General features: G+C 41.9%; 1 protein-coding gene across 1 annotated transcript; it reads right to left on the reverse strand.

Annotated features, from left to right (window-relative positions):
- Positions 1–12,352: 12,352 nt before the first annotated feature.
- Positions 12,353–13,113, reverse strand: LOC138357301 (uncharacterized). The gene is made up of 2 exons (XM_069313985.1): positions 12,656–13,113; positions 12,353–12,548 (listed from the first exon to the last, which is right to left on the reverse strand). Exons 1-2 carry the CDS (start codon positions 13,111–13,113, stop codon positions 12,353–12,355), a joined length of 654 nt encoding a protein of 217 aa, XP_069170086.1.
- Between the last annotated feature and the right edge of the window lie 1,882 nt (positions 13,114–14,995).

Genomic DNA, 14,995 nt, shown 5'->3' on the forward strand with positions numbered 1-14,995 from the left:
TCTGTATCATGTGTGTGGCATCTCCCTCTATTTGTTATCCATTTACATTCTGGCAGAGAGAGAGAGAGAGAGAGAGAGAGAGAGAGAGAGAGAGAGAGAGAGAGAGAGAGACAGAGACAGAGAGAGTCAGAGAGAGTTTGCAAAGAGAGAGAGAGAGAATGGAGAGAGTTCACAAAGCGAGAGAGAGAGAGAGGGAGGGAGAGATATAGAGACACACACAGAGATATAAAACAGCTATAGATAAGCCCCAGAAAATGCTAATCTCACCCTCCACCAACAAATCAGGATCAACAACATCGTGGCAGCGCTGCTGATACCGACGGGGGAATAATTCCGGGTTACGTATGGCCACCATTCCCGACGCGCCTCCCTGCACAAGGGCCGGGTTGTGTTCCTGTCTTGACAACATTTCTCAATACCAGAATCCGGATTTCGCGGTTTTTTTCCGCGCATTGTCGTGGCGTTCTTGAGTCTGGCAGCGCGGTCTTGGTCGCGACGTCTTGCCTTTCCTCTCAAATTGTCGTTTTGTTTTGATTCGCTGTGATGCTAATACGTGTATATTGGTGGTCGTGGAGTGATATATGGCTGGTATATATATACACAAGTGGACTGTATAATGGCATATATATATATATGGGATTGTATAATGGCAGGGATATACGTAGGTGCATTGGGTGTCAGATATACATGCAATTAGTCGATATATAATGCAGTTATATACGGAAGTAGACTGTATACTATCAGGTATACGTGCATTTATATATGTATATATATATATATATATATATATATATATATATATATATATATATATATATATATATATATATATATATATATATATATCAATTTTTCACTTCCAATCAATCTTCATCGTTATGTCAATATTTATTTTCTTATTTACCTCATTATCTTACATTCTCTGCTTACCCATTCGATCCTACCCATTATCACCCATTAATATGGGTTAAGACATCATCTACGCACTTCTTTGTTCACCCATTCTATATGCAATAATGCCTATACACCCCCATTCACATAATATTTTATTATGTGAATGGGCATCCACATTCCCATTCATAATCACACTCGCCCTCCCCCATTCATACATCACCCCCCCATTCATACATCACCCCCCCCATTCATACATCACCCCCCCCCCCATTCACCCATAACTACCCACCACAAACGTTCTGGGCATATGTCAATTTTATGAGCTGGTTTAATTTTTGTGAATTTATAGCGGGTTGCAAGAGCGGGTTGCCATAGCAGGCAGCCATAGCAGGCAGCCATAGCAGGCAGCCATAGCAGGCAGCCATAGCAGGCAGCCATAGCAGGCAGCCATAGCGGTGAAGGGCTGTGAGTATTGGAAGGTCGTGAGTATTGGAGGGCTGTGAGCATTGGAGGGCTGTGAGTATTAGAGGGCTGTGAGTAATGGGGGGCTGTGAGTATTGGAGGGCTGTGAGTATTGGAGGGCTGTGAGTATTGGAGGGCTGTGAGTATTGGAGGGCTGTGAGTATTGGAGGGCTGTGAGTATTGGAGGGCTGTGAGTATTGGAGGGCTGTGAGTATTGGAGGGCTGTGAGTATTGGAGGGCTGTGAGTATTGGAGGGCTGTGAGTATTGGAGGGCTGTGAGTAATGGAGGGCTGTGAGTATTGGAGGGCTGTGAGTATTGGAGGGCTGTGAGTATTGGAGGGCTGTGAGTATTGGAGGGCTGTGAGTATTGGAGGGCTGTGAGTAATGGGGGGCTGTGAGTATTGGAGGGCTGTGAGTATTGGAGGGCTGTGAGTATTGGAGGGCTGTGAGTATTGGAGGGCTGTGAGTATTGGAGGGCTGTGAGTAATGGGGGGCTGTGAGTATTGGAGGGCTGTGAGTATTGGAGGGCTGTGAGTATTGGAGGGCTGTGAGTATTGGAGGGCTGTGAGTATTGGAGGGCTGTGAGTAATGGAGGGCTGTGAGTATTGGAAGGTCGTGAGTATTAGTTACTAGTTTTGTAATAATTACAAAATATTCGTTTCTAATACGAATATTACAATCTGTTTCCTCGGATTGGGGATTCTAAAGTTTAGAGAATTAACATTTTTAATCTTTCATCTCCATCTCTTTCTCTCTCATTCTCAGCATCATGTCTCATTTTCGCTCTCATCTTTCTTCGTTTTTTACCTATTCTTCTGAACCAGTCTCCTATCCGTTGTCTCCTATCCCTTTTCTCCTAATCCGTTGACTCCTATCCTCTCTCTATCTATCAATCTTTCTCATTATCTTTCTCAATTATTATCTCTCTCTTTAACTAAGATTATCTAATATCTGCTGCATGCAGCTGTTGATCGGAGCCTTCATATAGTCAGCTGACAGGAATCTACGCGATTCAAGATGTCTAATTTTAATACATCAATCAATTAATCAGTCAATTGATCAAGTTAATCACGCATTCAGTGAAAAAACGTCAGTCACTATATCAATAAGTTAATCAATTAATCAGTGATTCATTAACGTTGGTGGCTACTATGAAACATTCATTTTAGCTACACACAGATGATGTGGGATGGAAAAGCATCCTCAGATGAAGTCATCTCAGCCTCCATCTCAGCAAACATTCATCTCAGCTACACACAGATGATGCGGTCTTCAGCAGCATCCTCAGACGAAGTCATCTCAGCCTCCATCTCGGCAAACATTCATCTCAGCTACACACAGATGATGCGGTCTTCAGCAGCATCCTCAGATGAAGTCATCTCAGCTTCCTCAGTTCCTGGGAGTCCATTCACTCAGCTTCACTGCTTACACAAGAGTGTGAATCAGGACGCCACTCACCCCAGCCAGTGAATCAACCTGTCGCCCCGAACCAGTCAACCACCCAGATAGGGATAGTCAACCAATCAACCAGTCAGTCAATCAATCAACCGTTTTACGGACCAAATTGACGTCAAACGAACCACTTAAACAGTAACCCAGTTAACCACCTTGCAACCCAGCTTGGTACTAATAAAACTAGCAACTAGCTAATGTACTAACTAGCCAGCTAGACAATGTACTAACTAGCCAGCTAGACAATGTACTACCTAGCCAGCCAGGTAATGAATTAACTAGCCAACTCGACAGTAAAAAAAACTAGTCAGCAAGCCAGCTAATTAACAACACAACTAGAGAGTGAACTAATGTTGAACTAGTTGAACAGAACTAGTGAACTAGCCAGCCTGGAAGACTATCTTAGAGCGAAGCAGCTACGCAAGCACTTACGAACCTGGGGCCAGATTCACGAAGCCGTTACGCAAGCACTTACGAACCTGGGGGCCAGATTCACGAAGCAGTTACACAAGCACTTACGAACCTGTACATCTTTTCTCAATCTTTGGCGGCTTTGTTTACAATTATTAAACAGTTAATGAGCTCCGAAGCACCAGGAGGCTGTTTATAACAATAACAACAGTTGATTGTTGACCAGACCACACACTAGAAATTGAAGGGACGACGACGTTTCAGTCCGTCCTGGACCATTCTCAAGTCGATTGTGATGAGGACAGGTAGGGGCAGGCATTAAATAGGCAAGAGAGAGCTGAGGAGGAAAGTCAGGTGTAGGGGATAGTAGTAATGAGAACTGCAGCAGGCCTATTGGTCCATACGAGGCAGCTCCTATTATAACCACCGAAGGAGATAGTAATAGGAATAAGAAGAGGATAGCAAGGGAGCGTAGAAGACAATGAACAGAAAAAGGGAGAAGAGAGAAAGAAAGAAATGGAAGGGGGAAAGCTTATGTTAAGTCACGTTTGTTAGAAAGATTAGAGCACTTCCATTAGAGCATTAGAGTCGTCCCTTCAATTTCTAGTGTGTGGTCTGGTCAACATACTTCAGCCACGTTATTGTGACTCATCGCCTGCAACAGTTGATTGGCAAGTTTTCATGCTTGTAAACTGTTTAATAAATGTAACCAAAGCCGTCAAAGATTGAGGAAAGGTGTACACGTTCGTAAGTGCTTGCGTAACTGCTTCGTAAATCTGGCCCCAGGTTCGTAAGTGTTTCCGTAACTGCTTCGTGAATCTGGCCCCAGGTTCGTAAGTGTTTCCGTAACTGCTTCGTGAATCTGGCCCCAGACCTGGAGATGGGTATAGGGGAATGTGCCTCTGGTGTGTAAAAAATGTTGAAGCATCCTTCACTACCCATTGTACCCATTATCTGCCTCAGATACCGAGAAGGAGATGATGTCTTCTTGGTTTCATCCAGCATCCAGCATCTCTCTCTCCTCTTGGATCTGTGGCTTAATATGTCGTTCCTCTCTCTCTCTTTGGTCAGCATCCACGTCGAGTAAAAATCTTTACCTATTGCTTTCTCCACTTACAAGATTAGGATCTTATGACGCGCTCGGATCATCACAGACAGATCGATTAGTCTATAAATGGAATTCGGAGTAATTGAGCCGTCCATTCTCTGAACACAAGGGTGACGCTATTGGTTAATTAAACGGGGTTGTTACGTTTCTCCAGCAAGTTAATTGCCATTTCGAGTTTTTTTTACGGGAAGTTTAACGTCGACTGAGTTAAATAGCACAAATTAAAAATACAGACTGAATTTAAAATTTACAAACTTAAATACAGACTGAATTTTAAATTTACAAACTCAAATAAAGACTGAATTTAAAATTTACAAACTTAAATAAAGACTGAATTTTAGATATTGGTCTAAAGTCGCTCTACAGATACCGAGTAGTTGAACAAATCCACAAGGGCCGTGACGAGGATTCGAACCTACGTCCGAGAGCATCCCAGACGCTGCCTTAATCAACTGAGCTACGACATGGTATAAAAATTGCAACCAAAAATTCTACTGAACTTACTGGATCCTGCAGCCTCTCCGAGACACAAACCAGGGTTTTACACAACTCCCCCCTGCACTCGAGCTATGTTAATAGGCCGTTCTCCCTCTTCACCCTTACTTCATTACACACAGAAATCACAATAGCTGTGATTTTGTTCATTTGATACATCACGCTATTGTGGTTTCTGTGGGTACTGAGTAGTTAAGATTGCACATGTCCAATACGGCTATTAAGGGCTGTTGCCAATAAGCTTAAGTTATTAGTCTTGCAAGACACGTTTCTTCTAACAGAGTTTTCTTGCTCCAAACTCTCTCCCCCCCCCCCCCACCCCACCCCCCCAAAAAAAAACTTTCCTCACGAAACTTTCCTTCCAAGTCCTTTTCTGAAAATATATCTCCTCAAAAGTCTCTCAAAATAGTTTCGTAAAAAAATTTTCTTGTAAATCACAAAACCTTTCACCAAAAAAATGTTTGTAATATTAACTTTCTCCAAAAAGTTTTGTAACAAGAAACTCATAAATAGTATTTTCTGCCCCAGTGAGTGACCTTAAGTTCAAGGCTTAAGATACACTTGCTGATTGGTCAGTAAGGTATTGTGGTGGCCTTGATAAGCCTCCCGCAGATGATAGGCTTAAGGTCGACACCAAACTTTTTCACCTATAAAAAAAAAATTGCCTCAAAATATTTATATAAGGAAAACAGAGTGTGACTAAACTATTGCATGAAAACTGAACGAATTTCATTTACTAATGACTTTCATCTGTTTATATTTAAGAAACACCCAATTGTCGTAGTGATTTGGCATATATATATATATATATATATATATATATATATATATATATATATATATATATATATATATATATATATATATATATATATTGTCTCCTCTAAATCAACCTTCTCTTTCATATATTTACCCATCTCTAAGCTCTTTTCACCCATTCCTTTCGCTTTTATTTCACATTTTCTCTTCCCCTTCTCTCTCTTTTACTCTCCTCTTCTCTCTCTCTCTCCCTCTCTCCTCTCCCTTTCTCTCACCCTCTCTCCTCTTCCCCATAAAATTACCTGAAGCGGTACAGTGGATGGGACAGAATCCATCAATTCATAAAGGATAAAGGATAGTGTGGAAAACTCTAATCCTTCCTTCCAATAATATATACTCTACCACAGAGCCATGAATATAGGAACATAGCGCACGACGGTTCGTACCGTCTGCTCTAAAATATAGCGAGATATAGAGCTCTTTCGTCCATCATACATCGTTTATTGATAGCAGGAATGTGTGTGTGTGTGTGTGTGTGTGTGTGTGTGTGTGTGTGTGTGTGTGTGTGTGTGTGTGTGTGCGCGTGTGTGTGTGTGTGTGTGTGCGTGTGTGTGTGTGTGTGTGTGGGTGTGTGTGTGTGTGTGTGTGTGTGTGTGTGTGTGTACTCACCTAGTTGTACTCACCTAGTTGTGCTTGCGGGGGTTGAGCTCTGGCTCTTTGGTCCCGCCTCTCAACTGTCAATCAACAGGTGTACAGGTTCCTGAGCCTATTGGGCTCTATCATATCTACACTTGAAACTGTGTATGGAGTCAGCCTCCACCACATCACTTCCTAATGCATTCCATTTGTCAACCACTCTGACACTAAAAAAGTTCTTTCTAATATCTCTGTGGCTCATTTGGGCACTCAGTTTCCACCTGTGTCCCCTTGTGCGTGTGCCCCTTGTGTTAAACAGCCTGTCTTTAGCAACCCTGTCAATTCCCATGAGGATCTTGAATGTGGTGATCATGAGGATCTTGAATGTGTGTGTGTGTGTGTGTGTGTGTGTGTGTGTGTGTGTGTGTGTGTGTGTGTGTGTGTGTGCGTGTGTGTGTGTGTGTGTGTGTGTGTGTGTGTGTGTGTGTGTTCTTCCTCATATTCCCAACAATGAAGATATTCCCTGTACCCCACAAGTCCCATCTCTCTCTCCATCTCATTCTCCACCATTCATACCCTCTAGTTAACGTCCCCTCCTTCTCGTTACACAGTCCTTTCTCTTCCTCCTCTTCCATCTGTTCCATCTCACTTTCCCGGCGTCTGTTGCTCCGTCCCAGCACCAATCTTCCTTAATACAGTGCAACTTCCACCCGGCTGCCGACGCCACCTTCAGAACTCATCCGGGAGAAGCTATCGCAAGAATTGCGGGCAAAACAGCTTACCTTAAACACATATTCGGATAATATCGCACATATTCGGATAATGGAAAAGCCGCTCCTCACAAACGGCCGAACACCGGCAGCGTCTCACTTATCCGGAGCGTTCGCTTATCCGATGATATCTGATGTTGTTAGGTTTATGATTCATATATTTTCTCCTTTTTCTCTTATGTTTTTTTTATTATCTGTCTTCTTTTGTTCTCAAGAGTCGGCGAGGAGTTGTCGACGTAGCTGTACGAAAGTCGAGTTTTGTCTTCAGAACTCGACATAAATTCTTCAAAAATGGACAAAACTCGACACAGTGTATTAAAAATTGGACAAAACTCGACACACTGTTTACAAAAATTGGACAAAACTCGACACATTATCTATAAAAATGGACAAAACTCGACATAAATTCTTCAAAAATGGACTAAACTCGACACTGTGGCTACAAAAATTGGACAAAACTCGACACAATGTCTACAAAAATTGGACAAAACTCGACATAAATTCTTCAAAAATGGACAAAACTCGACACTGTGGCTACAAAAATTGGACAAAACTCGACACATTATCTATAAAAATGGACTAAACTCGACACTGTGGCTACAAAAATTGGACAAAACTCGACACAATGTCTACAAAAATTGGACAAAACTCGACATAAATTCTTCAAAAATGGACTAAACTCGACAGTGGCTACAAAAATTGGACAAAACTCGACACATTGTCTACAAAAATTGGACAAAACTCGACACATTGTCCACAAAAATGGACAAAACTCGACACATTATCAACAAAAATGGACAAAACTCAACACAGTATCGACAAAAATGGACAAAACTCGACACAGTATCCACAAAAATGGACAAAACTCGACACAGTATCGACAAAAATGGACAAAACTCGACACAGTATCAACAAAAATGGACAAAACTCGACACATTATCAACAAAAATGGACAAAACTCGACACAGTATCAACAAAAATGGACAAAACTCGACACAGTATCAACAAAAATGGACAAAACTCGACACATTATCAACAAAAATGGACAAAACTCGACACAGTATCTACAAAAAGTCTCAAGCTTTAATACACGAATTTCTCCTCCTTGCCCCATTTTCACCGTAGTCAGAACACAATTCCCCCATTACAATTCCTCCCCCATTACAATTCCTGTCAGACTCAACAGTTACCTTCCAAATATCATATTATTGGAAATCAATAATTTTTTTCTACATTTGGTCCACGCCCATTAACTCTGATTAGTTTTACAGTTGACTGCTGCTCAAGTTACAGAACTGTAGTTTGTTGAAAGATTTATAGACCTAGGAATATAGGATTCCCCCTCATCCTTACCCAGCCCTGGGAAAATGAGATGTAAATGTTTCGTCGCCGTTCGCGTGGTAATAAGTCAAATGGAAATACGAATGAGGACATTTGCATGGGAGCCATCTACCATAGATGGTGGAGGCGTAGTTTGTGAGAAAGGCACATATCCACATACACGTGCATATATCCCCCTATAGCCAGGTTCCCATCCTATAGCCAGGTTCCCATCCTATAGCCAGGTTCCCATCCCATAGCCAGGTTCCCATCCCATAGCCAGGTTCCGATCCTATAGCCAGGTTCCCATCCCATAGTCAGGTTCCCATCCTATAGCCAGGTTCCCATCCTATAGCCAGGTTCCCATCCCATAGCCAGGTTCCCATCCTATAGCCAGGTTCCCATCCTATAGCCAGGTTCCCATCCAATAGCCAGGTTCCCATCCTATAGCCAGGTTCCCATCCCATAGTCAAGTTCCCATCCTATAGCCAGGTTCCCATCCAATAGCCAGGTTCCCATCCTATAACCATACCCCCACCATATAACCAAACCCCCACCATATAGCCAGACCCCACCATATAACCAGACCCCACCATATAGCCAGACCCCACCATATAACCAGACCCCACCATATAACCAGACCCCACCATATAGCCAGACCCCACCATATAACCAGACCCCACCATATAACCAGACCCCACCATATAGCCAGACCCCACTATATAACCAGACCCCACCATATAGCCAGACCCCACTATATAACCAGACCCCACCATATAACCAACCCCCCACCATATAACCACACCCCCACCATATAGGCCAGACCTCCACCCGTTAAGAGATTATATACGAGCAGTTGACAATAAGAGGACTTAGAGAGTTCCTCTACAGTTGTGAGAGTTGATGGAGTGTGCCCCTCTTGATTGTTGTGGAGAGGCAAGGTGAGAGGGATATAGAGAGGGAGTGAGGGATATAGAGAGGGAGTGAGGGATATAGAGAGGGAGAGAGGGATATAGAGAGGGAGAGATATATAGTGGATGACATATAAACAGACAAAGAGAAGATGACTAAAAGGGAGATATGAAAAATATATTCAGGATTAAAATGGATTTTATCCTCCCTGACATTGTCTCTCCCATCAGATGGATAAGGTTCCACTGGATTACATTAACTTTTCCTACGAAAAGAACCGTCTACCGCTGCTGGATAATTATCCAGACCAGACTATAATTATCCTGTTAGGATATATTCTCCTGAGAGTATATATTCTCCTGTGAGTATACATTATCCTGCGAGTATACATAATCCTGCGAGTATACATAATCCTGTGTGTATACTTAATCATCCTTCGGTATTATACATTATCCAAGAAGGATATATTATCCCTCACATATACCTTTTTCAGTGAGCATATATCTTTCTTTCGTCTGGTAGGATTACACACATTTAGCAGCACTCACAGTTACAGGGAGAACTGGATAAGGAGAGGGGCTGGATAAGAATAAGGGCAGGATAAGGATAACGGTTGGATAAGTATAAGGGGTGGATAAGGCTAAGGGTTGGATAAGGAGAGGCTCTGTATAAGGAGAGACTCTGGATAAGACATGGATATTCGATCATATAGCCAGGATAAAGAAAGTGTAAAAGAATAATGAAAAAATAAAAGTACAGAAAAGCCTTCAGCACATAGATTAAGACTCCGGCGGCCCTAATATGGTGATGGGGAGGGGACATGGGGCGGGGGGATGGGGAGGGGGGATGGGGAGGGGGGATGGGTAGAAGAAGGGATAGATGGGGGGAGGGGTGGGGGATGGGGAAGGGGGGGGGGGGTGCAGGCTAATGCAGGACCTTCAGAACTCAGTAATTGATGACTGAGGAGGTGCTGGTGGATGGGGGATAGGGGGGGAGGGGGGTGAGAGGGGGGCTGGGGCAGGTAGAGAGGGGGGGGGAGATGGGGGGAGAGGAGCACGATAGTGATAAAGGCGAGGGTAAGAGAAAGATAATGATGGTAAGAAGAGAGAGAGTAAGGTATGGATAGTGATGGGATGGTGAGACCCGGCTGTACTCGGGGTCTCTCCCTTTTCTCCACATTCTTCATCTCTCTTCCCTATCCCCTTTGTCCCCGTCCTTCATCTCTCCATTCGTCTCTCCCAATCCCTCCTGCTATTATTATGCTATTAAGATTACCAAAGGTATTATTAAAACGACTAAAAACTCTAAGGAAACCACACCACACTTTTCACATGACTCCATAAAAATCTCCTAAGGGTGTTTATAATTGCTAATATTTCTTAAAGCATTTAAATTAGGCCTACTGTGACCAGGCTAACTGTCCCCAACCCTTCTTCATATTTAGATAAGACTTTGAGGTATCTATTTGAACCAGTACAAATATTAACATAATAGATAATTAGTAGAATTTACTAATATTCACTTTATAGAGCCAGGAACCAGTAAATTAAAAAATATATATATTCCTAGCAAATATAAGATATTTCTAGGCCTGGTATAGCACATATATGTACTATATTAGGCCTCGGATAGCTTGTATAGGCCTAGCATTGTTAGGTTTTATTACCAAAAAAATACAATACCTTTTCCAGTTTGTCCAAATTTAGTCAAACCAAATTCTAATTTCTAATTGTACATTAGGTCAATATATGTACGAAGGTGCACATCATTGCTATAATTACTACCTAAACAGGAGGATGGACTGCTGTCCCATACCCCAGACCATTCACCCTGCAAATTTTATGAGGCTAGCCGCGAGCGTCTGGCATCCAACTTTGGACAAACAGTCTCTCTTACAAAAAAATTTCTTGTTAAAACCACTCAATAGCTTGCTCGATAGAGCATTGACCTCCACACACACGGGGTCCAGGGTTCGAGTCTCCTAGTACCCAGGTGAAGAGAATTCTCTCTTAGCGGAGAAATTATATATTTTTATTTTAATCCTTGTTTACATCATACTGCAAATGTTGGTTTAAGTGTCTTGCCTTAAGTCTACCCTGAAGAAAATAGGCAGCGTGAAATACGTTTTCTCCAATATAGAAAATAGCAAATATATCGCAGCAGGGCAGACATTAGTAAACTGTATACTGGCCAACCCAACATTGGAAAACTATACATTATTGAAGTATCCCGGGATTAAACATCGCCATGTTTGTCGTAAACCATTTTAGTGCTTTTCTATATCGGTATCGCGCCATCATCAAATATATTTCTCCACCAATACTCATGTGTCACAGAAATTGTTGAAACAGTCCAATTTTTACCTATTTTACGTGATTTATCGAGAGAATTTTGTTGAATTACAACGATAATATATAGAATAGATGTATTTTAATACGCAGCATAATACAATAATGCATTTCTACACTTATACAACTGGCAGCTAACATATCAGAACAGATAATCCTTCCCAATATTATCAATTCCATAAAAATAACAGAATTAAAGAGCAAAATGCTATAGAAGCAAAGGGAACACCCATAATTATTGACCTACATTCACAGCTGGGCCGGTGGCTGAGTAGGCAGCACGCTGGACACGTGATCCTGTGGTTCCGAGTTCGATTCCCGCCGCCGGCGAGAAACAATAGGCAGAGTTTCTTTCCACCCTGATGCCCCCTGTTACCTAGCAGTAAATAAGTACCTGGGAGTTAGTCAGCTGTCACGGGCTGCTTCCTGAGGTGTGTGTGTGTGGGAGAAACTGTTGTTAGTGACAGTTGAGAGGCGGGCCGAAAGAGCAGAGCTCAACCCCCGCAAGCACAACTAGGTGAATACAACTAGGAAAATACAACTAGGTGAATACAACTAGGTGAATACAGCAAAATAAATACAATACGAGTCTATACGCACATGAAAACCACACACACACTTGCGTCTAGAAACAAACTTATACATATTCAGAGTACACACATATGCATACACAACACTAATTCATACATATACATAGAGAAAATACAAATGTATATACATACACGGATACATTAACAGAAAAATACATTAGCATTAACAAAATAAATGAGGCTCAGGCAAGAGGCTCAAGACGTGTGTGTTCTTGAGACCACGTACACGTACACAGACACGTACTTGCACACGTACATGTTCACGGACACGTACATGTACACAAACAGGTACACGTACACAGACACGTACTTGGACACGTACTTGGACACGTACACAGACACGTACTTGGACACGTACACAGACACGTACTTGTACACGTACAGACACGTACTTGGACACGTACACAGACACGTACTTGTACACGTACACAGACACGTACTTGGACACGTACACAGACACGTACTTGGACACAGACACGTACTTGTACAGACACGTACTTGGACACAGACACGTACTTGTACACAGACACGTACACAGAAACGTACTTGTACACAGACACGTACATGTACACAGACACGTACATGTACACAGACACGTACATGTACACAGACACGTATACAGACACGTACATGTACACAGACACGTACATGGACACAGACACGTACATGTATACAGACACGTACATGTACACAGACACGTACATGTACACAGACACGTACATGTATACAGACACGTACATGTACACAGACACGTACATGTACACAGACACGTACATGTACACAGACACGTAGATGAACACAGACACGCGGACAGCCGTGCCACAGGGGTGGGAAGAAACAGTCCGCGTTACAAGAGCATGTACGTGTCTGTACGTACATGTACGTGTCTGTACGTACATGTACGTGTCTGTAAGCATGTAAAAGAGACTAGAAAGGAAAACAAAAAATGGTACCATCTTCGAATATCAGAAGTATATATATATATATATATATATATATATATATATATATATATATATATATATATATATATATATATATATATATATATATATATATATATGCTTCAGGAATTAAACCTCACATCCTTGGAAGACAGAAGAGTTAGGTGGAGACATGACAGCGACATACAAGATCCTAAGAGGAATTCAGGAATTAAACCTCACATCCTTGGAAGACAGAAGAGTTAGGTGGAGAGATGACAGCGACATACAAGATCCTAAGAGGAATCGACAAAGCAGACAAATAAATATTGCTTACATTTAACAACAGAACAAGGATGCAAAGAGAGAAACCAAATATAGAGCTGAGTCACAGAGATGTCAGAAAGTGGAATGGAGTAGAGGAAGAAATACTTAAATCAACCTTAACTATTTTAAATGTGACTACGAAAAAAAGTATGCAACTAAAAATGTTGCATTCAAACTAAGAATTCTCTCAAAGTTGGGATTAGATCCGAACTTCGATGGTTCGGTCGATCTTTGACCATCTTTGATTAGATGGTCGATCGTACAATCACATCTAGGTTATCTTGAGGTTATCTTGAGATGATTTCGGGGCTTAGCATCCCCGCGGCCCAGTTCTCGACCAGGCCTCTTTTTTGTTACACAATCCCGGGAAACAGCCCGTGGCAGCTGTCTAACTCCCAGGTACCAATTTCCTGTTAGGAGAACAGGGGGGCATCAGGGTTAAAGAAATTCTACCCATTTGTTTCCACCTCCACCGGGGATCGAACCCGGAACATTAGGACTACGAATCTAAAGCGCTGACCACTCAGCCGCCAGGCCCCTGGTGAGGACACACACACACTACACATGTAGGTAAATACACTACACATCTATAGGTGAATACAACCACTCAGTATTTCGTGGAAGCCTGCCAGAAAGTCCATCACATAAATTTGTATTTAAAACGATATCAGGAGAAAGCAAAAGGCGGTTAATGTCCGTTATTCTGTTAAAGACGAAATTGGCCCAATGTTGTACAGGGTCGCAAGTTGACGAAATACGAATTCCACAACTTTCCCGCTCTTTCTCCAGGCGAGACTTGATCAACGACCTGATTGGCTGGACCACCAACGTGTTGTCTTTTGGTGATCCAATTACGATAGAGCATCCGGCTCTCAAGCAACCAATGGCGGAGCTGCATCGCCAATGGCCAATCAAATTACAGGACGGATTCTCCGAGGCCCAATCGGATTAATGACGATTTCTTGGAGGTCCAAACAAGTTAAAGCGCTGAAGTAAACGTCTAGGCAATTAGGTCCTTCAATTCCCCCCCCCCCCCCAGGAAGAAAATGGAACAAGGGTTTTAGGGACTGTTAACACAGCAGCTGACAGGTTCCAAGCCTAGCTTATATCTTCCTAATAAACTGCTATGCAACTCTCGCTATATATCTTAGTCCTTATTCTCCTCCCATTTGCGACTCTCAACATGTCAACAATATTATATATATATATATATATATATATATATATATATATATATATATATATATATATATATATATATATATATATGTCGTACCTAGTAGCCAGAACTCACTTCTCAGCCTACTATGCAAGGCCCGATTTGCCTAATAAGCCAAGTTTTCATGAATTAATGTTTTTTCGTCTACCTAACCTACCTAACCTAACCTAACCTAGCTTTTTTTGGCTACCTAACCTAACCTTACCTATAAATATAGGTTAGGTTAGGTTAGGTAGGGTTGGTTAGGTTCGGTCATATATCTACGTTAATTTTAACTCCAATAAAAAAAAATTGACCTCATACATACTGAAAAGGGCAGCTTTATCATTTCATAAGAAAAATATTATAGAAAATATATTAATTCAGGAA

The sequence above is a fragment of the Procambarus clarkii genome, chromosome 77 (assembly GCF_040958095.1).
Source record: "Procambarus clarkii isolate CNS0578487 chromosome 77, FALCON_Pclarkii_2.0, whole genome shotgun sequence".
Classification (NCBI taxonomy): domain Eukaryota; kingdom Metazoa; phylum Arthropoda; class Malacostraca; order Decapoda; family Cambaridae; genus Procambarus; species Procambarus clarkii.

What these genes read in the sequence shown, in the direction of transcription:
- LOC138357301 (XM_069313985.1), bottom strand. Translation starts at nt 13,113, where the DNA reads ATGGTACCATTTTTTGTTTTCCTTTCTAGTCTCTTTTACATGCTTACA. An exon ending in AAGTACGTGTCTGTGTCCAA is followed by an intron (nt 12,549 to 12,655) that starts GTACGTGTCTGT and finishes TACGTGTCCAAG; the next exon opens with TACGTGTCTGTACGTGTACA.